Here is a 23,083-nt window from a genome sequence, read left to right on the forward strand (position 1 = left end):
GCTGCGCTGAGGAGATCCTTCGATCGTCAGTCTCTGGAGCGCCATGCCGTCCCAATCTGCTGGTGGTGAGAGAGCGAGGCGTCCGACCTTTGGGCGGCGCCTTTTGAAGTTTATTGCCGGTCTGAGGTGCGAGTTGCTGGGACTTCTTTCAGAGCACGCACTGAGCTAGCCGCTATCAGCCCACGCGGTCCCGAGCACTGCGGGTGCCATTTTGGGGGCGGTCATCGTTCTGGCCGCCATTTTCTGTCAATCTCTCGGCTGGTCGTTCCCCTTCCTTGGCGGCAGACCTTTGACTTCGCTCTCGCCTACGTTGATTGCTTGGACTCTCGTTTAGCCATCTCTGCCTCATTGCTGTCCCTGTGGTGCTGGGGCCTGAGGCTAGCCTTGCCTGCTCTGGGCCACCTTATTGGCCTTCGCCTTTGGGGGCTCCCTGGGCCTTTCTACTGCACCTCTTTGTTGCCCCGTCATACAAGGCTACTGGTGTTTACTGTATATAGTTTATAAAAGTTTATAGTTATAATTTTTATAGTATATATCAAAAAAAAAAAAACAAGAAATCAAAACATCAAAAACATCAAAAAAAATCATAAAGACAATATAAAAAAAAAACAAAGCACAAAAACATTTGTATATATAGATATATTGGCTCACATTCCTGAGATGGCAGATTCATACCTGTCTTCTGACTCGGAGCGGGAGCCCAGTCCACCAAGGGCCCCGTCCAAACACAAATCTAAATCGCGTGGAAGGTCTACTGTCACTCATACTGATTCTCGCCAGCGCAGGCCTTCATCAGCGGCGGAGAAGGACACCCAGTGCCGACACAAGGCACTCTAGAGGCAGTACGATAGGGCCAGACAGGCCACCTCGGCCTTTGTCTTTGCTCCCAGCCAACAGCTATCTCCACAACATAGCTCTTCTTTGGCACCTGATGCCGTTCCTGACCTCGGTGAGGATCGTGACACCTCCACCTCTCAGGCTCCGGCTGGTCTTTTCCGCGCTAAGAGGGCCTCCATGTCCTTACCTGACGTTTCAACCGTGGGCCTTGCAGAACCTCATGCTCCATCTTCCCGTCGGGCAGAAGCAACGTTTACCCCGACCGCTGCCGGACTTCGGGGTCCAGATGGTCAGCTGTTGACTCCCCAGGTGGACTTACAGGCGGCGTTGTCCACTGCTCTTTCCTCTATATTGGCTGCTGGACTCCACCAATCTGTTCTTCAGCAGCCCCTTCCAGCTCAGCCTTGTACTTCTGACTCAACTGCTCATGCTCGTTCCAAGTCCCCATCCCGGTTGGCTCGCATCTCTTCTGATGACTCCGAGCAGGAGGGGGAGCTTCCTGAGGAATTGGAATTCTCGGAGGATGAAGGCCTTGCACCGGACACCCCTGCCTTTTCAGGCTTGTTCTGGCCCTTGTTGTTTAAATCACTGCTGCATAAAGCTCGACAGGTCACCAATATGGGAGTCCCGTCTGCTGAACCTTCTACTTCCTCAGCTCCTCATGAGGCCTTGTTTTCCTCATCCAAGCCGGGGAAGGACTTTATTCCATGCCCTCAACTTTTTGCTGATGTTCTTCAGTCCCCCTGGTCTCAACCGGGCTCTCTGATGGGTCCTACCAGCCTGGACAAAAAGCTATATTGTGGGGCTCCGGAATTGGACTCTTTATTATCCTTACCTGTGGTTGACCCTCCGATTGCAAGCCTTTCCTCTTCTTCGCTCTTGTCTTCGGACGCTTTGGACGTTCTTAAATCAGAGGACAGAAAGACTGAACTCTCCTTTCGTAAGGAGCATCAATCCCTTGCTTGGACAATTAGGACGGCGACTGCTATGTCGTTCTTTAATAGAGCCACGTTGCTTTGGCTGAGGCAACTTCAAGAGAGACTACCGCCGGAAGACACACGTCTTCACCAAGATATAAATAAAATTGTGGCTGCCACCGAATATTTGGCCGATGCCTCGTTAAACTCGGTCAAGTTCGCCTCGAGGGCCTTGTCCTTGTCCGTGACATCTCGCAGACTGTTTTGGCTCAGAAATTGGAGAGCTGATGCCAAAGCAAAGTGGAAGTTGGCGGCGGCCCCTTTTAAGGTCCTGCCCTGGATCCTGTCTTGGTTGAAGACAAGGATAAAAGAAAGGTGATGCCCGCGTCTTCGTACCACAGACCGGAACGGCGCTACGCACCCTATTCTCAACGTCAGCCCTTTCGGGCCTTGTCGGGGTCGGGGGGCCCCTACTCACAGCCCAGTTTTTTTCCTGGGGCCGACCGATCATCGGACAGACAGCGTTTTCGGGACAGGTCCAGAACCAGCAGCTCCAGACGTCCCTTCCGTGGAGCCGGTTTCCGCCAGTCCCGTCGAGGCAAATGACTACAGTTTGCAGGATCCCATTGGCGGACGGCTTCAACTGTTCAGCCACCAATGGGAACGCTCAACCAGGGATGCCTGGATTCTTCGGGCAGTATCTCGATGCCTGGCCATCGAGTTTCTGGGACGCCCTCCGGTTCGTTACGTCCGCTGTCCGACCCACCTGTCCCACGACAAGGCGGCTCTCTTGCGGAAGGAGGTCCTCCACCTGCTCCTTATCCGTGCAATAGAACCTGTTCCACTGGATCAGCATGGCAAGGGCTTCTATTCAACTCTCTTTTTGGTCCCCAAACATTCGGGGGGTTGGAGAGCCATTTTAAATCTGAAGCAGCTGAATCTGTCGGTCCACTACCGCAGGTTCAAGATGCACTCCCTGGAATCCATCCTCGCTGGAGTGCGACGGGGCGACCTCCTCCAGTCTGTCAATCTCAAGGAGGCGTATCTGCACGTTCCGGTCCTCCCGGCCCATCGCCAGTACCTGTGCTTCCAACTTGGGGAGGACCATTATCAATACTGTGCAATGCCCTTCGGCTTGTCATCTGCTCCAAGGACTTTCACAAAACTGGTGGGAGTGGTGGCGGCTGCTCTCCGGATGTTACCCGTGAGGGTTTTGTGCTATCTGGACGACGTTCTGGTCCTGTCCTCCTCCAGAAGCCAAGCATCTCGGGACCTGGCCCATGTCATCGGCTCCTTTCAGGACCATGGGTTTTCGATCAATTTCCCAAAGAGTCATCTACACCTGACCACTGTTCTCCAACACTTGGGGGCGGTGATCGACTCCGTTCGGGGCCAGGTCTCCCTATCCCCGGACAGGGCGGAAAGCATTCGCAACCTGATTCGGCTCATTCAATCCAAGCGGACTGTTCCTCTCCTACATCTATCCCAGTTGTTGGGAAAAATGGTCTCGTGTTTCTCGATAGTGCCATGGGCGCGCAGACACACAAGGCCGTTGCAGTGGTTCCTGCTACCCTTTCAACGCACGGGTCGCAGCGATTCTCTCCACAAGGTTTCTCTCCCCCCTCAAATTTCCATGTCCCCCAACTGGTGGACAGGTCCCAACCTTCTTCTCGGCACACAGTTCCTGCTCCCGGATTGGCTGACATTGACCTCAGATGCCAGTCTCCTGGGCTGGGGAGCCCATCTCAATGATCAGATGGTGCAGGGCCGCTGGTCATCTTCGGAACAAACGTTGAGCATCAACATCTTGGAGTTGAGAGCGATTCGCCTAGCTCTCTGTCACTTTCAGTCCCTGCTGCGGGGCCAGCACGTTCTCGTCCTCACGGACAATATCTCTGCCAAGGCCCATATAAACAAGGAAGGGGGCACGAGGTCGAGGGACCTGATGCTGGAAGCAGAGAAGCTGTTCTCTTGGGCCGAGGGTCACGTTCTGTCTCTGAAGGCCGATCACATCTCGGGCGTGGACAATGTCCAGAGCAGATTGGCTCAGCAGGCAACTGATAGAGCAGTCAGAATGGCAACTGGATCCCGAGATTTTCCAGGAGGCTGTCACCATCTTCGGCCTGCCTGTTGTGGACCTCTTCGCCAGTCCGGCGAACGCCCAGCTTCCCAGATTTGTGACACGTTACCCAACTCAGATGGCAGAGGACCACAACGCTCTACGGTGCCGCTGGCCTCCCGGCCTCTTGTACGCCTTTCCTCCACTTCCGTTGATTCCTCAAGTCATTCGAAAGTTGTTGGAAGAATGTGCGGAACTTCTGCTGGTGGCTCCCAGTTGGCCTCGTCGGCCGTGGTATGCCGACCTGGTGGCTCTGTCCATACTTCCCCCTTGGGAGATCCCACCGAGCCGTCTCTCTCTACGCCAAGGAGCGGTGTTCCACCCAGATCCAGGATGGCTCCAATTGGCCGTTTGGCGTTTGAGCGGGTCATCCTGCGCAAGGACCGTCTCCCCGATTCTGTCATAACCACTATACAGGCGTCTCACAGACCTTCGACATCGCGCATATACGAGGCCTCGTGGCGGGCCTTCTGCGCCTGGTGTGCTGACAACTTGGTGGACCCTACGTCGGCTCAGGTCGTTGACATCCTCTGCTTCTTACAGTCTGGCCTGGACAAGGGCTTGTCGCCGTCTACCCTTCGTCGACAGACTGCTGCTTTGTCCACTGTAGTTCGCTGTCCGCCTTACTCGTCTCTGTCTCACCATCCCCAACTCAGAGAATTCTTGCATGGGGCTATGAACTTACGTCCACCTCCGGTTTGTCGATATCCGACCTGGGACCTTTCCCTTGTTCTTCAAGCGCTTATGAGTCCCCCTTTCGAACCGCTGGGCTCTGTGTCTCTTAAGTACTTGTCTTATAAGGTCGCCTTCCTCTTGGCGATCACATCCACCAGACGGATATCCGAACTTTCAGCTCTGTCAATCCGGAACGACTTGTGTATTTTCCACGCTAATACTGTTGTTCTTCGCCTGGACCCGGCCTTTTTGCCGAAAGTGAACTCATATTTTCATCGCGCTCAGGAATTAATCCTTCCTGACTTCTGTCCGTCGCCCAAGCACCAACGTGAGAGGGATTGGCACACCCTTGACGTGCGCAGGGCCCTCCGGCGTTATATTCGCAGGACTGAGTCGTTCTGGAAAACGGAGGCCCTTTTGATATCTTTCCATCCAAGATCCTTGGGCCAAAAAATATCTCCATCAACCGTGGGCAGGTGGATTAAGGCGTGCATCTCCACTGCTTATGAACGTCAGGCCAGGCAGGTCCCAGCCGGGATTTTGCCTCACTCTACTTGTAGTGCGGCAACGTCAGCTGCTTGGGCCACTCAGGCATCTGTTTCTGACATCTGCCGGGCTGCCATCTGGTCCTCGGTGACACCTTTTATCAGACATTATAGGGTGGATTCATTTGCCTCGGCTGAGGCTTCCTTTGGCCGTTGTGTCCTGCAGAGTGTTCTGGCGACGCAAGACTCTGGGGGCCTTTAGTTTCCCACCCTTGTTTTTCTGAGCTTGGGTATATCCCAGCTATGGACTGCAGGAGCAGTACTCTGGAAAATGAACATTGTCTTACCTGAATGTTCCTTTTCGGAGTATTGCGACTGCAGTCCATCCCCTCCCTTGTTTTTCCTTTCTTCTATTATTGGACTACTGGTGTCTGTACCGGTCTGGACTTGTTATTGTTGTCGACCTGTTGGTCTTTTCTTGGACTATCTTAGGTGGTCGCGCCTTCGTTCAAAGACTGGTGCATTATGGGAGCAGGGGGCGTGGCCACAGGGCGAGGAGAGATGTGTCTAAAATATCACCCAGTCAAAAGGAACTGATGATGAAGAAACCCAGCTATGGACTGCAGTCGCAGTACTCCGAAAAGGAACATTCAGGTAAGACAATGTTCGTTTTGTTTCAGAAAAAAATTATCCTGTAATCTACAACTACTAGATTGCAAAATCATATGGACTACACATCTCGATCAGGGCAAAGCAATAGACGCAGTTTACATAGACTTCTGTAAAGCTTTTGATTCAGTGGTACACGACAAATTACTTCTAAAACTAAAATCATATGGCATTTCTGGACTCCAACATAAATGGATAGCTGCCTTCCTGTCAAACAGACAACAAGTGGTCAAAATAGGAAATGCTCTATCAAATCCTGTACATGTTAATAATGGTGTTCCCCAAGGCAGTGTTTTAGGTCCAACACTTCATACTTTGCATAAATGACCTTTCCGATCATATTAAAAGCAATTGTATTCTCTTCGCTGATTATGTTAAACTATTCAACACCATCGACAATGCAACTACCCTTCAAAAAGACCTTGACTATGTGTCAGATTGGTCTAACAAGTGGCAATTTCAAATCTCAACCAACAAATGCTCTGTCTTGCACATTGGCAAAAAAAATCAAAATATAAAATATAAATTAGATGGACATGACCTTGTAAATGACACTCACTCTGTCACAGTGGTGAAATGTAAAATTTGTTACTACTGGTTCTGTGGGCATGGCTTGGTGGTGGAATAATGTGATTGGGTGGGCGTGGCAACTTTTTTTTTTACAAGAGGTTGTAAAAAAATGGTTTTAAAAGTCTGACGATCCCAGCTGAGTTGCCTGATTGTCAGAGGCTTTTTTTTTCTTTTAAAAGCATTTTTTCTACAACCTCTTCGGCCGAAGAGGTTGTAGAAAAAATGCTTTTAAAAGTAAAAAAAAAAGCCTCTGATGATCACGCGGCTCAGCTGGGCATGGAGGGGCCGTGCAGGGATTTTTGCTACTGGTTCTCCGAACCACCCGCCGCCATCGCTACCGGATCAGGTGATCCAGTCCAAACTGGAAGCATTTCACCCCTGCGCTGTCAAGGAACTTGGAGTACTAATTTCTAAAGATCTAAGTGCCAGAGCCCACTGTAACAACATTGCCAAAAAGGCATTAAGAGTTGTTAACCTAATCTTGCATAGCTTCTTCTCTGGTAATATTGTACTACTAACTAGAGTATACAAAACATTTGCTAGACCAATTCTTGAATACAGCTCATCTGTCTGGAACCCGCACTGCATATCGGACATAAATACAATCGAGAGATATTTTACGAGACAAAACCTCCATTCCTCTACCCGCAATAAAATACCTTAAGCCACCAGATTCCAAATTTTAGGCTTAGACAACTTAGAACTATGCCAACTTCAGTCTGACTTAAGCATAGTACATAAAATTATCTGCCACAATGTCCTACCTGTCAATGACTACTTCAGCTTCAACCACAACAATACACGAGCAAATAATAGATACAAACTCAAGGTAAACCACTCCAAATTCGACTGCAGAAAATATGACTTCAGGTAGTGCCTAGAATGCACTACCTAACTCTATAGTTTCTTCTCCAAACCCCCAAAACTTTAATATTAAACTGTCTGCTGTTGACCTTAAAATACTTTCTATATAGAGTTCTGATGGTGCAGTGGTTAGAATGCACATTGCAGGCTAAATTATCCCACAGCCTGAGTTGACTCCTGCCAGGCTTGAGGTTGACCTATCCTTCTATCCTTCCGAGGTCATTTAAATAAGGATTGTTGAGGGCAACATTCTGACATTGTAAACCGCTCAGAGAGTGCTGTAAAGCCCTGTAGAGCGGTATATAAGTCTAAATGCTATTGCTATATGGGAAAATAAACTGTGTTCTATTTCCAGCTTCTCCTTATCAGCATACTTGCCTTTGGGTTTTATATGAACAGCCAGCAGGAAACCAGGCTGTCAGAATAATCCTGAAGGATTTTTTTGAATAGTTAGTAATTTAAGCAATTATGCACAGTTTTCAATGGTTCATGATTCCTGAAAGCTGCTGGAATTTTCTATCCTTATCAAACCATTTGGAATACCTAGGCATGCAGAAACCACTATAACTTTTAGGCACATGTCTACCTAATTTAGTATTAGCAAGTGCTAAAGTGAAATATAAATATCCTTCCTCATAGGTTACTACAATTTCTTTTCACCAACAGGAGTAGCAAAATAAATTGTCTTTTTTCTCTATGCATGCAGTCTGAATTTGTTCTGGAAGATTAAAGAACCTTTTAAAGTTGATATCAATAGATATCAGGGGAATCTGAAGAGTTCTCCAGTCTTTATCAGGAACCTTATAAATCTGTTAGATCTCTTATTTTCACTGGATCCTTCTCCCATTGGCCCATCCATCCTGCTCTTCAAAACTATTCAAACTGTGCTAGATTTGATTTGACAATTGTACATTCCTTTATATTCCAATATTTTTTTTTTTACATTCCAAATATTTTCTGGGAAAAATATATTTCCAACATCACTATTTGTATTTCTTTATAACTAATCCACTTTTCTCCATAATAATTGTAATTGTGCAAGGCAGTTTTTCTTATTTCTTTTTCTTATCTCCACATTTCTTGTTTATCCAAGAAGCTCACTTATTTTTGATTGACTAGTTTGGCGCAGAGTGTTTCTTTGTGTGAATCCTACTTTTTTATTTATGTATTTATTTTTATTGAAAAGTTTTAAAAAGTTTACATATATATCCCCCCCTTCCCTCCACCCTCCCCAATCCTCCCCCTCCCACCCACCCCCCTCCCTACTTCCCAGAGCAAAATACAGGGTATAACATTCAACAATCATAATCTAACATAGTCTAATTAATTATAACCTCTTACATCCCTCTAATACTTTAACTCCCCATTTACCAAACTAAATTTGAATACATAATAACATCTCTCTATCTATTCGTAAGCTATTTGAAATTTTTTAGTCCGATATTTACTTTGAATATAATCTATCCATCTTCTCCATTCTATCATATATTTCTCATTTGAATAGTCCTTCAAATACGCTGAAATCTTTGCCATCTCACATCCTGTTACACTTTCTAATTCTTCTTTTTGATTTATTGTCATATTTTTAGTTATCATCTTTGTTTTCCCAATGTTTATTTTAAACCCAGATTGTTGGGGGCAATATGCTGACTCTGTAAACTGCTTAGAGAGGGCTGTAAAGTACTTTGAAGTGCTATTGCTATTATTTGATAGCTCTTTTTTTTCAAATTGATAGGCAGTCAATCAACTGACTTTACTATTGAAAAGGATGATTCTGTAATTGTGTGTGTGTGTGTGATGTTTATATATGTATATATTAATTACAGAAATAAAATATTAACAGTACATAAATAAAATGTAATGAATGACAAAGCTAGAGAAAACAAAGGCATAGGAAAGCTACACATTTGATTAAAAACACTAATTTGTGTCTTTGCATCAAAATGGGAATATTTTTCTTTATTTTCAATTTCAAACCAAATCATAAAGAAAAAAATAGTTATTTAAAATGCATATTTGCTAGATTTTTACAAAGCACCTAACCAGTGCTATATTAAAAAGCTAAGCAGGATCAGATCTACTTAATAGTTGAATGGGTGTTGCTCTAGATTAGATTTTTTTTTTTTTTAAAGACAGGAAGTCTATAAAGTATACCCCCCCACCAAAAAAAAAACCAAAAAACAAAACAAAACAAAAAAGACAGTAGCAAACTACTCAATAGTGCTGCGAAGAAAATTATATCAGTATATCCATGATGACATCAGGAATTGAACTTTTTTCAAAGGGGGCTTTTTTTTGTACAGAAGTTTACAAACAAAAACAAGTATGTGAAGAAATTATATATACAGTTTCCTTACATGCCTTTTTTAATTCTTCAGAACCTTACAAATCTAAAAAAGAGAAATCAGAATAATTTGAAATTGATATATACATTCATTTCTAGTATATTCTGCTATGTCTCTTCTATATAATCCTTTTTATTCTGGCATACCTCTGTTACTCTATTTGACTGCAGTTTTGAATTAACTTTGAAGGTAAATTTCATTTAGCACAGTGAGCATTAAGTAAAGATGCACTGAATTGTGGTCTAAATTGTCTTCCAATAATCAAAATTAAGTAGTATATCTATATTTATTGGCATCTTATATTTACGCTTTCCGTCTTTATTTTTTACTTTCCACTTAGTCACTTCCCCTTGGACATCTTGTGATCAGCTTACTCAGTATTCTTGCACTTTCTTTTATGAATGACCTCTTCAGTGCTCAGGCATCTTATCACATGTTGCAAGATTTCTTACTTTCCCTATTTCTACCTTAAACCTGTTTGCTATTTTAGCAGATTTTATCAACTTCCCTCTTTTGAATGGATGAAATGTGGTTTGTTATTTAATAATATTTAATAATATATATTTTTTTAATAAAAAACAAAATTCTTATATGTAAAAAGAAATATATATATATATATATATATATATATATATATATATATAAAAATTAAAATCTTCATTTTCAAAATCAGACATAATGCTATGCTATACGTTGATCTATAACATTATTAACATGTAAGTTTAGTTAACAGTAGGAAACTGTATCTGCATAAACTTTTCTGTACCCATTCCTGAAAGCTATTCTGTCAGCACTTCAAGCTGCATTTACTCTAGTGCTGACATAAGAAGGAGAAGCTTTGCCACATGCTTCTTCTAAAAGATTGTTATACCTGTTATCAAAAGCAGCTCACCCAACAGTTAATATTGGCTAAAGACTGCTCAATAAAGCAAGATATTTTATACAACTGAACTAGGCAACTTCTTTACTGAATGGATCATGTCTCAATTGGGCTCACTTGCCTGAGACTATAGAGAATGCCTGCAGCAACCTGAAATGGCCAAAGAGACTGCTCCTACTCCTCCAATTCACCTGACTAGATCAGCATCAGAACAATTAGCAGAGTGTATCAGATTCCACAAATATTGAAACTGTCTCAGAATGCTGCCAACTTAAGGGAAAAATCAAAATAAGCAAGGATGATTTAAGGTTATCTTATTCAGTGAGTGCAGATAAGCTTAAGACTTTATCATGAGGGTAAAGCAAAATAAAGAGATTGACTGGACATATATGTATCCTGTTATGTGAAAATGAAGAGAGCTCATAGAAGGAGGAGTATTCCATATCTTCCAAAATAGTTGGAATTAACATCCTTTAACTAAAAAAATGTCAAATATATCAATTCCATTTGGCAAAATGTGCTATTCATTAAGCCATGAAAAATGGTATTGAATCTGAGAAATGAAAATCTTGTTCTTTGATTAGTGAAACTTCACAAGTGAAAAATAAAAGGAGGATTTGCTCAAATAAACCATTGAAGCAACCATTGAACCATTTATGAAAATATGCAGAGAATTTCTTGTATGGTATATTGCTGATTTTTAAAATATTATTTTTTCCCAAATGAGGCCAATTTTTCCAGTTGTTGCTATTTCCAACAATAGATTTAACCATCCAGTATGCAGAATTGCAGCCTTTTCATACAATCTCTGCACTACTGCTATAATGAAGTTTGTATGTTATTCATCACCCTGATTTTTTTCTCACTCAAATAGAAACAAAAACCATATTGGGTGCTCAGTTTTGTATTTGGTCTTCAGGGTAATGTCTGATGCAAAACTCCACTGAAGGATTTTGGACATTAGCAGATGTTTTTCCTACCTAAGGGATAGGAAAAACATCTGCCAACTTTGTAGATGGATATGATTGAACAGAAGTGCATCAATGTAAGCTTCATGGGAAAAATGTTGGAATTCTTCTGCAATCTAATAGATTCTACCATATATTTAAATGAAGGGAAAGCAACCACTCTTTATTTATTTATTTATTTGTTGCATTTCTATGCTGCCCAACTCCCTGGGGACTCTGGGCAGCTTACAACAAAAAATAATGCGAACAATATTCCCAGTATAGGCAGATTTCTTTAGAGAGTTCTGAAAGATTGCTGACCAAGTGCCACAGTCTTCAAATACTTCCTCACATCCTTTTCTATAGGGTCTCTGATAGCAATCAGTTCTGGACCCTTTCTAACAAGCTAAGCTGGAGTGTCTAAAACGAGAATTCTCATTGTCATTTCTGGACTTCTAGCATCCTTTCTCCATTCTGTCTCCATGGCAACAGATTTCATTCAGACCTGAGAGAAATCATGCAAGCTTTTTTTTTAAAAAAAATATGTAAACCTCTTACCTTATTTCCACTCATCTAAATCTTTGAAAACAAAGCAGGAATTAAAATCCAGTCACTGAGACATCTTTACTCAATTTCATTCAGAGTGAAGCAATCCTCCTGAGCCCCTTATTTACTCCGAAATGTCCCTATATGAAAACATTATGCCTTTGCCACTACATTATGCCTTTGTATGTTATATATTCAGTATTTGATAAATAACCTTGAACAATTGTTAAAAGAGGCAGCTTTAACCCAAAATACAGCAACAAGAATCTCTCCATAAATTATATATACCGTATTTTCCGGCGTATAAGACGACTGGGCGTATAAGACGACTGGGCGTATAAGACGACCCCTGACTTTTCTTGTTAAAATATAGGGTTTGGGCTATACTCACCGTATAAGACTACCCCTCTTCCAACGCACACCAAATAAAAATTAAAAAACATCAACTGGCTCACCCACAATGTAAAAGCAGCTGTGCTAGACCCAAAATGGCCCCTGCAACAAGCAGGAACCTCACACAGCCACAAAAAGCCCAAGAAAACAACTTTCACACTTTACACACACACAACACAACACAACACAACACAACAGGCTCACCCACAATGTAAAAGCAGCTGTGCTAGACCCAAAATGGCCCCTGCAACAAGCAGGAACCTAACACAGCCACAAAAAGCCCAAAAAACCAACTTTCACACTTTACACACACACAACACAATACAACTGGCTCACCCACAATGTAAAGGCAGCTGTGCTAGACCCAAAATGGCCCCTGCAACAAGCAGGAACCTCACACAGCCACAAAAAGCCCAAAAAAACAACTTTCACACTTTACACACACCAAATTCCACATACAGCTTTGTGAGATTTTGTATGTTTGTGTAGTTAGAGTGAAACACTACAGAAACACACTAAATCTCAGAAAGCTGCATAAATATTATTTTATTTTTATTTTTATATGAAAACTAAATTTAAAACTTCCTAAACTTTAAATGCCTAGGTCTGAAAAAGAACAACTAAAAAAAAACCCAATTAACTATTTTTTTTACAGCTCCCAAAGGGGAAAAAAACTTACCCAATAGAACAGGGGTCTCCAACCTTGGCAACTTTAAAACTTGTAGACTTCAACTCCCAGAATTCCTCAACCAGCTTTGTTTTGCTGGCTGAGGAATTCTGGGAGTTGAAGTCCACAACTCCTGCCTGCTTGATTGTAGGCAGGGAGTGGCTTGCTGATGGAATGGATTCAGGCAAGCGAAGCAAGGCAAGCATTGCGATTAGCAGCTAAGGTAAGCAAGCTGGAGGGGGAAAACTTTTTTCCTTTTACAGGGCTCTGGCGATCCCAGCTGCATTGCCCGATTGGCAGGCAACTCAGCTGGGATCGTCAGAGCTTGCAGAGCCACGTAAAAGGAAAAAAGTTTTTTCCTTTTACATGGCTCTGGCATCCCAGCTGACTTGCCTGATTAGCAGGCAAAGCTGGGATCGTCAGAGCTTGGATCGCCAGAGCCATTTAAGGCTCGTCAGAGTCTTTCGGGCTGGTCTGCCTGGTTACAGGAGAACGACACCCGGCGTATAAGATGACCCCCGACTTCTGAGAAGATTTTCATGTGTTAAAAAGTCGTCTTATATGCCGGAAAATATGGTAATTAACCCCCCTTATTCTTACTATAAATGAAACTAATTAGCATAACTATGTACCAGTTATTTCCTGTATTACATTATCTTGAATTTAGCACTGGCATTGAAAACAAACACACTAGGACTGAGTTTTAGCATAAATAAAGCTTCAATTTTCAACTTTTGAAATCAAGTTTGACCTCAAACAGTAATTTTTATATTTATTTATTTATTTATTTATTTATTTATTTATTTATTTATTTATTTATTTATTTATTTATTAAATTTATATACCGCCCTATTCCTAAGGGACTCATTGAAGGTGCTTCAAGTCTTAGATCCCTAGGACATTATAAACACAATAGAAAAGAATACAGTATACAGTCAGGTCCAGAAATATTGGGACATCGACACAATTCTAGCATCTTTGGCTCTATACACCACCACAATGGAGTTGGAATGAAACAAACACTATGTGCATTAACTGCAGACTGTCAGCTTTAATTTGAGGGTATGTACATCCAACTCAGGTGAACGGTGTAGGATTTACAGCAGTTTGTATATGTGCCTCCCACTTGTTAAGGGACCAAAAGTAATGGGACAGAATAATAATCATAAATCAAACTTTCCCTTCTTAATACTTTTATCTGCACATTGTTACTTTTTTACCTTTTATCTGCACATTGTAATTGGGGTAATGAGGGAATATCACACACCTGGCCATGGAACAGCTGAGAAGCCAATTGTCCCATTACTTTTGGTCCCTTAACAAGTGGGAGGCACATATACAAACTGCTGTAAATCCTACACCGTTCACCTGAGTTGGATGTACATACGCTCAAATTAAAGCTGACAGTCTGTAGTTAACGCACATTGTGTTTGTTTCATTCCAACTCCATTGTGGTGGTGTTTAGAGTCAAAGATGTTAGAATTGTGTCGATGTCCCAATATTTCTGGACCTGACTGTATCTAGCTCAAAGTTGAACTGTGGAGTCCTTGGTTCTCTCTGACTTTGGATTTGCATGTAGATGTTTCATTACTTAATTAGGTAACTTGATATTACCTAATAAGGTAATGAAACATTTGCAAGCAACCAATGAAGCTCAGAGAGCACCAAGGTCTCCAAATTATAAACACACTTAAAAGCTCTTTTTTTGCACAACATACAAACATATTTTGAATCAGTTTACTGGGAAATTGTTGCTCTGTCTTTGTGTAGGCATAATAAAAAAGAGAGATGGACTATTAAAAACATGAAATAAAAAAACCACTCTTTTATAAATACTTTATTTATTTTTCATATTTCTAAACCACCCATCTCCTCAAAGAGGGACTCTGGGAGGTATACAGTAAAACATTGAAATATAAAACAGTATATAAAAATTTAAATATTAAAGTTGAAATTTTAAGTTAAAAAATTTAAATGATTATAATAACATTTATGCACCAAACATTTCAAGAAGATCTGAAAAACATTCACAGTAAATGGAAAGATGCAGAGACTAGCTGCGGACTGAAAATTGTGGAATACGCTTGTAACCCAATGTACTCAGTGTGATGATAATAACATTTTAAGAAGCCGAGAATAATTAACTCTGGTAAAAATGATTGAGATCTTTCATGGCACTAACCAACCCCATGACTGCCTGCTCCTTTAGGCTCTCCATGCAAGGCTGCAGAGTCATGTTTTAATTCCTTTTTGGAAGGCTAGGAATGTGGTGGCCTGCCTCACCTCTAGGAGAAGAATATTCCATATGGTGGGGACAAAATAGAGAATGCTCTCTCCACTAGTTGAAGTTCTTTAATTGATGGTGCTCACACTATATTTCCCCTGCCTGATTGGATAGGATGGGTCAATGCGATGGAACCTGCCCAGATGTAATGTGCGACTACTGCGCATGTGCAGAGATGGCATGCGTGAGTGAAGTGAGTATGCGTGCAAGCTCACATTTGTGAACCGGTAGGGAAGGTAAGTGAATCCCACCTGATACATAGGTATAAAAAGAAGGGGAAATTTTATGAACAAAGGAAAACAAAGTCTTTCAGAAGGCAAAATGTGATTTTATCGGATAATAGAAGGCTACGAGAGCTATGAAAGAAGGCAAGATGTGCAAGACAGTATAATTTGTTTCATTTTTTGTCGGCTATCACTTTTATTTAGCACTACTACATATGGTTCACTAAAAGTTATAAGAGAGTTTAATTTCTTGTATCAGTTTGTACATTGGATATTTTGCATTTGAAAGTACTTTTGTACTTCGTAAATTTTATAGTTGTCTGAAAATCCACAGTTTTGTTATGCAACCATGAAAAAGTTACTGCTGCTTAGTCCAGTCCACCACAGTGAAATAAGGGCATTGATACTAAGATACATAACTTGCAGTATTTTGAGGGATTAGTGACCTTATGAATATGAAATGCTTTAAACAGTCCAAGGTACTTAATAAATTAGAAGTAATAGAGAGGTAAATACATGCTAAATACTATAAAATATATTTTCCAACAATAAAAATTACTTGCTGTTTTTCTTGTTACTTTGCTAGTTAAGAATAATTAATTATGCAGTTTTTCATTAACATATAAGAGTTTTCTGCATTTTCAAACAGCTGCCACCAACACTTCATTGCAATTTGAACAGAAGGATTATCGAGAGATTCAAGAAATCTTTATTCAGTCAGCAGAGTAATCCATGTAATTTGAAGTCTGAGATTAAGAAGGTATAGTATTCAAAAGAACATTTCTACAATTACAGAATTTTTTTCCCTGTTTGAAATGTGGGCCATATATTCAGAGGACTTGTTTTCAAAGTTTAAGATATTCAATGTTTAAAACTTTTCATATTTTATTCATAATAAGTGGGTACTCAAATTATTATTTTAAGAATGATTGAAATTTAATTGATATGTAGCAATTTATAACAAACATTTAATATGATGCTTAAACGGGACTTAATTACTGTTTTGTGAGATAAGCCATATTAAAGTTTGGAGTCTAATTCTAAATATTTTTCCATATTATTCAGCAAAAAATTCAGTAGGAATTTATCAGAAATAAGTACTACGTAATAAACTATTACACCCACTTTTATTTCTTCCTTTTATATTTACTTCTCCTTTTCTATTTAAACAAATTTCCTCTCTTCAAATAATCAAATTCCAATCCTAGTAAAAAATAATAATTAAACATTACCAAAAATAACCATGATTAAACATCACCAAAATAGCAACCCATTATTTGTTATAAAAAAACAACGTAAGCATTACAAACTATATTACATCCCATTTGAATCCTTCTTTATATATTTATATCTCTATTTCTATTTAAACAATTTCCCCCATTTCTTCTCTTTAAATAGTCAGTTCTAGTTAAAAAATTTTTTTACCAAAAATAAGAAGCCATTGTTTTAACATTAATCAAATAAACCAATTTTGTATTAAAATTCTTTTTCTAACATCTGCTCTCTCATACTCTCTTTATCTCTTTTCTTCAAATTGATGTCTTCATTATCTGGACCATTTTGTAATTCCTTTGTGGCCACTCTTCATATACTGAGTTTGCAAAATCCCTTTTGCAAACTCAGTATATGAAAATAATCCACATTGCTCTTCTAATTTACTAGTCATATATCTTTAAAAAAAATTAAATCATCATCTGATTTCATTTGTAAGCCTGTTATTTCTACCTCTTTCTTGTAGGCTGTAATTTTTAAATCCAACTATAAATCTATTTCAGTTTTATTCACTAAGGTTTTTTCTTCTTCATTAACACCTCCTAATCCACTACAGAGTTAAATAGCTCAAAAGCTCCTGCACTCGCTTATCCATCATTTCTTTTAACGTAACCATCTGATAGCATACTTCAAAATTAAAATATAAACAAAAGGAATTTTCGAATGAGAAAAGATCCTTTTAATTAATTTCTGAATCTTATTTTAATTAAATCTATTTGAACTTTTAATTCATTTAAAACTTTTTAAATCAACACTGTAATCAAAGTTTTGTTGTATATTCCAAAAAGAAAATTAACAAAACTTTATTTTTTTTCTTAAATTGAAGGAGGACTCACCCAGCAAATAAAACCAGACTTGTGGTTTTGCGAACTTTCAAACTTTAACAAAGAGTTTTTAAAAAGTAAACTCCAAAGTGATTTTAAAAGATGAGGTTGGTTGACCTTGAGTTCATAAAAGGCTACATTAATAGCTCTGAACTCAATGGAATATCACAACTCCCAGTTGTTTCCAAAAGACTACTAAAACATATGTTTCTGCCATCTACTTACAAGGAAGGAAAGAAGGAAGGGAGGGAAGGGAAGGGAAGGGAAGGGAAGGAAAGAAGGAAGGAAGGAAGGAAGGAAGGAAGGAAGGAAGGAAGGAAGGAAGGAAGGAAGGAAGGAAGGAAGGAAGGAAGGAAGGAAGGAAGGAAGGAAGGAAGGAAGGAAGGAAAGAAGGAAGGAGCTACATACAATGTATTCTTAAAATCTCTTCTTGATCAGGAGAGAATTTTCAGCAGTCCAAGCTCCAACACCTATCTGCCTTTCATCATAATGCCTTCCACTTTCCTTAGAATGTTAATTTGCCATCCGTCACCAGTAGCTTTTTTTTTCACAAAGATTTTATTTTAAAACAAAAATAAAACATAAAAACATCATCATTCCCAAATAATTACAGTGAGTGTATCGATTGGTTAATATCCTTTTGTGCTCCCTCTTCTCTTCAAAATATCACTATACATCCAAAGCTTATTTTCATAAGAAATATTCCACTTAATTTATCTCAACATCCACATATTATATATTTATCTCCATGTCTTATTGTCCATCCATTGATAAAATAAATCCCATATCAAATAATATTGTTTATCTTCCTGCTTTCTTATTTCAAATGTCAATTTACTCATTTCAGCACAGTCCATCATTTTCTTAATAATTTCTTCATCAGTAAGCGTCCTTTCTCCTTCCCTTTTTTTTGCAAATACAATTCTAGCTGCTGTTAAAAGGTTCACAATTAAATATTGCAATTCTTTATTATATATCTCTGGTAAGATCCCTAATAAAAATATCTCTGGTTTAAAACTAATATGTCTCTTAGTCATTTTTTCCAACCACGTTTGTATCTTAGTCCAATATCTCTTTGCATCTCCACATGTCCACCACATGTGGTAACAGGACCTGGAGTCTGATGACACTTCCAATACTTCTCCGATTTATTCTGGAACATTCTGGCTATTCTCGTCTCGGGGGTAAATGCCACCTGTAAAACATCTTATACAAATTCTCCTTATAAGCTGTAGACATTGTCATTTTATAATTATGTGACCACAATTTTTGCCATTTGTCTAAATCAATACCGTAACCAAAATTTTTCTCCCACACTATCATTGTTTCTTTAACTTGTTCTTCTTCCAATTTTACTTCTAACAAATATCCATACAACTTTTTAATTATATGATCATCAGAGCCCATTAAAATTTTATCTAAATTAGTCAAGACATTATAAAAACCTTCTTGTTTGAGATCTTTGCATATATGAAAACCAATCTATCTTATATCCCTGGTCTTCTAATTCCTGCTTTAATTTAAATTCACCCTTTTCATCCAACAATTCACTATATCTAATAATTTGTTCCCTTTTGAGTATTACTGGATATGAAAAAGCTTCAGTTGTAGATATCCAGGTTGGAATCTTCAAATAATGGTATTTTTTGACTTTCTCCCAATTCAACCATAAAGCTTCACGTATTTGATGTCTTCTAAAATACCCTTGTATTTTTGTGCCTTTGTACCATAAAAAGGCATGCCACTCCATCAACAAATTGTGTCCCTCCAAATTCAATAATCTAGAATTTCTCAAAGTTATCCATTCTTTAGACCAGTAGCTTTTTTGAATTCAGTGCATTTCTTCTGAAGATCTATGTGTGATTTTCTTGGCTGCTGTTTGAAATTATTGCTATTGCATGCCAAATATAAAGGAGAAAAAGAGTTATTATATGACTTCATATAGAAAAAATTTGGAAGTATTTCTAATCTACAGCTTCTTGTGAAGTATATAGCCAAGTTTTCACTCTTGATTTTTTTCTTAACACAGGTTAGTCCTCTTTTAATTTGAATTATTTTCATATTCAGATGTGTGTTATGCTGAGTTCTTCCCTCAGGAAAGAATCTCTGAACTTTTTCTTTCCATCCTACAGTCTCATGAATAATGCCAATACCCATTTTTTTACTGAAAAAAATCTGCCTCTATCTTTATAAAGTGGAAAGAGATAGGGAAACTTACCCTGGACTCAGAGTTTTTGCCTTTCTATTGCATGCATTCTAGATCCTGTAACACTACTGGTCTCAGAAGAAAATACGTTTCTAAACATAAATCAATACTAAGAAGCTAATATTTTCAGTCTTAAACTCACTGCTAATCTTCCAGGAAGAAATACATAGCCACATAGTATAGACAAAATTAAATATGATACAGGGGGAATGGTTCAGTTGAATTCTTAAAATCATTTGCCTAAATATTTTAATTCACATTTACATATGTTGCTGTTTCTTTCTGATTTTCCAGCATTGATTTTCTAACATTTCTCCAGATGGGACACATTTTTTACCCAGGAAACCAGCCATCATCAGGCATGGAAGGCAAAAGGACACAAATTAGAACACCTCCTTCTCCTTTAAAAGCTCATCTGAGAAAGAGTAAACCTTCCTGGTCCTCCTGTTTGGTTGTCAGAATTTGAGTTTCATGAGCTTTGCTACTCTCTATTCATTATTTAGCTTTGCATATTTAGATGTGATTATTTTTCATCTGATCCTTCTAGAATGCCCAGAGTCACCTGACAGGAGAAATAGGCAGCATAAAAATTTAATAAACAAACAAACAAATATTAAATAAATAATCAAAATTTCAGGATAAGTTTAAGAAAAATTAGGCATTTATTTGCTTTTCCTGTTTTGACTTTTAAGATCATTTTTAAAATGTTAGTTTTTTATTTTTGCTGTGGAAATTTCTAAATAATTCAATTTTGACCTATTTATTTCTTTTCCCCCAAGGTTTGTTTTACATAGGATAATTATAGTTTCTAAATCTGTTCAGTTTCTGAATACTGTATATTTGAAATTTTAAGTAATATTTGTAATTCATATTTTTTTACTAACCCACAATTTAATATTCTGAAACCCTAACAAAGTTGAAACTTGTTCTGGCTCTCTAAGGTAAGGTCCAGATCCTACACAGCAAACTATCATAGGCCTAGGTTCTGGTTGCTGCTGATTGGTTGGTTAATATCAGGGTCCCTTATTTGTCACCTTATTAGGGAGGAGCAAGCTAATTTATGTGATACACATATCTATGTGTATCACCAAGACTTGGCTGTCACCAGAGGGGGAAGTTTCCCTCTTGGTGGTATGTCCAGCAAGAATTACGTTTTGGCCCCAGCAGAGACCTCAGGGAAGGGGAGTAGTAGTTGCCATTCAGAAATCTCTTATGAATAATGGGCCATGGTCCTTGAATTTCTGGATGTGAATCCCTGTTCCTGAAGCTGGACTCACAGGATCAGTTGGGACTGTTGCTGCTGTACCAGTCTCCCTAATGCATAGCAACTTTTCTGCCTGTGTTTGCTGGAGGCTATCTTGGATTTGGGTAGTGGATTTCTCCAAACTCATTGTTCTGAGGGACTTCAATCTGTCATCCTTGAGGATGGTCTGAGAAGTGGCTTACAGTTTTTGGATCATCACCATTGTTATGGATCTATCTCAGGTCATCCATGGCCTGACTTGGACAATGGTCACACTCTGGATATGATCTTGTCAAATCAGTGTCAATGTGATATGGAGGGTGATTTGGTATTATCCCTTCTGTCATGGTTATAGTGCCCTCGCCCCTTGCAGGGAGATGGGACCCATTCAAATGATCCATCCTCAGAAATTGAGGAATCTGCGTGGATTCCAAAGGAAAGTTTTCATGCAGCATAGTATTGTGCATCAGCTGCACCCTTTCTTGAATCATGAAGTCCTGTGCTGAGTCATGCTTTGGTCATCTCTCATTTAGACTGCTGCATTGCGCTCTACATGAGGCTACCCTTGAGAAATATTAGGGAGCTACAATTGGTATAGAAGGTAGTGGCATAATCACTATTAGAGGCCCTTAGGGTGGCACATGAAACAGCACTGTTATGCAAGCTACATTGGCTACCAGTTTGCTTCTGGGTCTAATTCAAAGTGTTGATCGCCACCTTTAAATTCTTCATGGCATGGTACCAGGTTATCTGCAGAACCATCTCATCACAACTGGATTGTTCACCCCATTCACTCTGGCAGAAGGACCATGCTGCAGACCCCATCATTCAAAGAATTTTGGCTGGCAGGGTTGAGAAAGTCCTTTCTACCATGTCCCCTACTTTGGAATAGCTTGCCACCAAAGGTGCAATCTGCCACATCTCCTTTTGGAAAGGGTCTTAGAACCTGGCTCTGCTTATTGGCTTGGGATCTTAATGGATATGCTCCATGCTGGAGATTGCTATGAGCGATAGAGAAGATTCCACCTCTGTATCGTTCATACTCTAGGTTAATAGTTTTTTATCTGCTTCTTGTTAATTTTAATTTTATATATTATATTTATAAAATATATATTATTTTAATATGTAATAATGTAATATATGGTACAATAGGACTGGGTGTTTTGTTAATATAATTTATTGGGTTAGGGATTTTTCTGTCTTCACTGTGAGTTGTATTGTGTTGGGGGGGTACACTGAGGGAGTTCCACCAATCTCATGGTTTGTGCATGTTGTGCACTGACAATAAAGATTTGAAATTGAAATGTAATAATGTATATTATTACATTGTAAGCCACCCAGAGTTGCTTCGGTCAGTTAGATGAGTAGCATAAAAATTTCATTAATAAATATAAATAAACAAATTTAAAATCATATTTTTCCATTTGAAGATTAGATAAATAAACCTGTATTAAAAATGGAATAGAGAATCTCTCTATGCAAATTATGCATTATTTTGTATTTACCATTTGATCATTTTGAACTCGGTCCTGACCCCCATTCTCTGGCAATCTGTCTAAGGCAGGTGTGAACTCCAGAATCTTTGGATTCTTTTTTTATTAGTTAACGCTATTTCTTTTGAGAGACAGAATACTATGCTTTGTGCAAGCATCTGTGCAAAGGAGAATTTACAGTTTTATTACATGAGGAGGATATTTGTGGCTCTTGTTAAAATCTTGTAAAGAGAAACATTGTTAAAATGGTCACTCTTCCTAAATCAGAACAATTCCACTAATCTAGCATGAAGCTGTATGGAATTTACGTTGTTGGTCATTCAGCAGAATTGTGTTATGCTTGGAGTTAAACGATATCATGTCTATGGTAGAATTCAAATTATTTTTATTATGTACAGTATGTGCAACTTGACTTCCATTTTAGAACAGATCTCTAGTGCTAATTATTGTCTGGTAAAACATTTATGAAATGGAGAAAATAAAGTTTTAATTTGTGTTTGATCTTTTTTTAGGTACTTCAAGGTTCCCCAGAACTGATTGAACCTAATTTTTTGACTTCAGATTGTCATTTGTTGCTTCACTCTTCAAGTGGCAGTACTTTAGTCCTAGATGACAGACCTGGT

The 23,083-nt window shown here is 39.4% G+C and overlaps 1 protein-coding gene across 3 annotated transcripts in view; it reads left to right on the forward strand.

The window, feature by feature from the left end:
- NEK10 (NIMA related kinase 10) overlaps positions 1-23,083 on the forward strand; it is a 213,081-nt gene that overhangs the window by 151,157 nt on the left and 38,841 nt on the right. For all 3 annotated transcript variants that reach the window (XM_034404000.2, XM_060685795.2, XM_060685794.2), the window contains 2 exons: positions 16,072-16,182; positions 22,973-23,081. In XM_034404000.2, coding sequence (XP_034259891.1) covers positions 16,072-16,182; positions 22,973-23,081 — 220 coding nt within the window. The remainder of the gene's footprint in view (positions 1-16,071; positions 16,183-22,972; positions 23,082-23,083) is intronic.

The sequence above is a fragment of the Pantherophis guttatus genome, chromosome 4, assembly GCF_059756535.1.
Source record: "Pantherophis guttatus breed Tessera chromosome 4, ASM5975653v1, whole genome shotgun sequence".
Classification (NCBI taxonomy): domain Eukaryota; kingdom Metazoa; phylum Chordata; class Lepidosauria; order Squamata; family Colubridae; genus Pantherophis; species Pantherophis guttatus.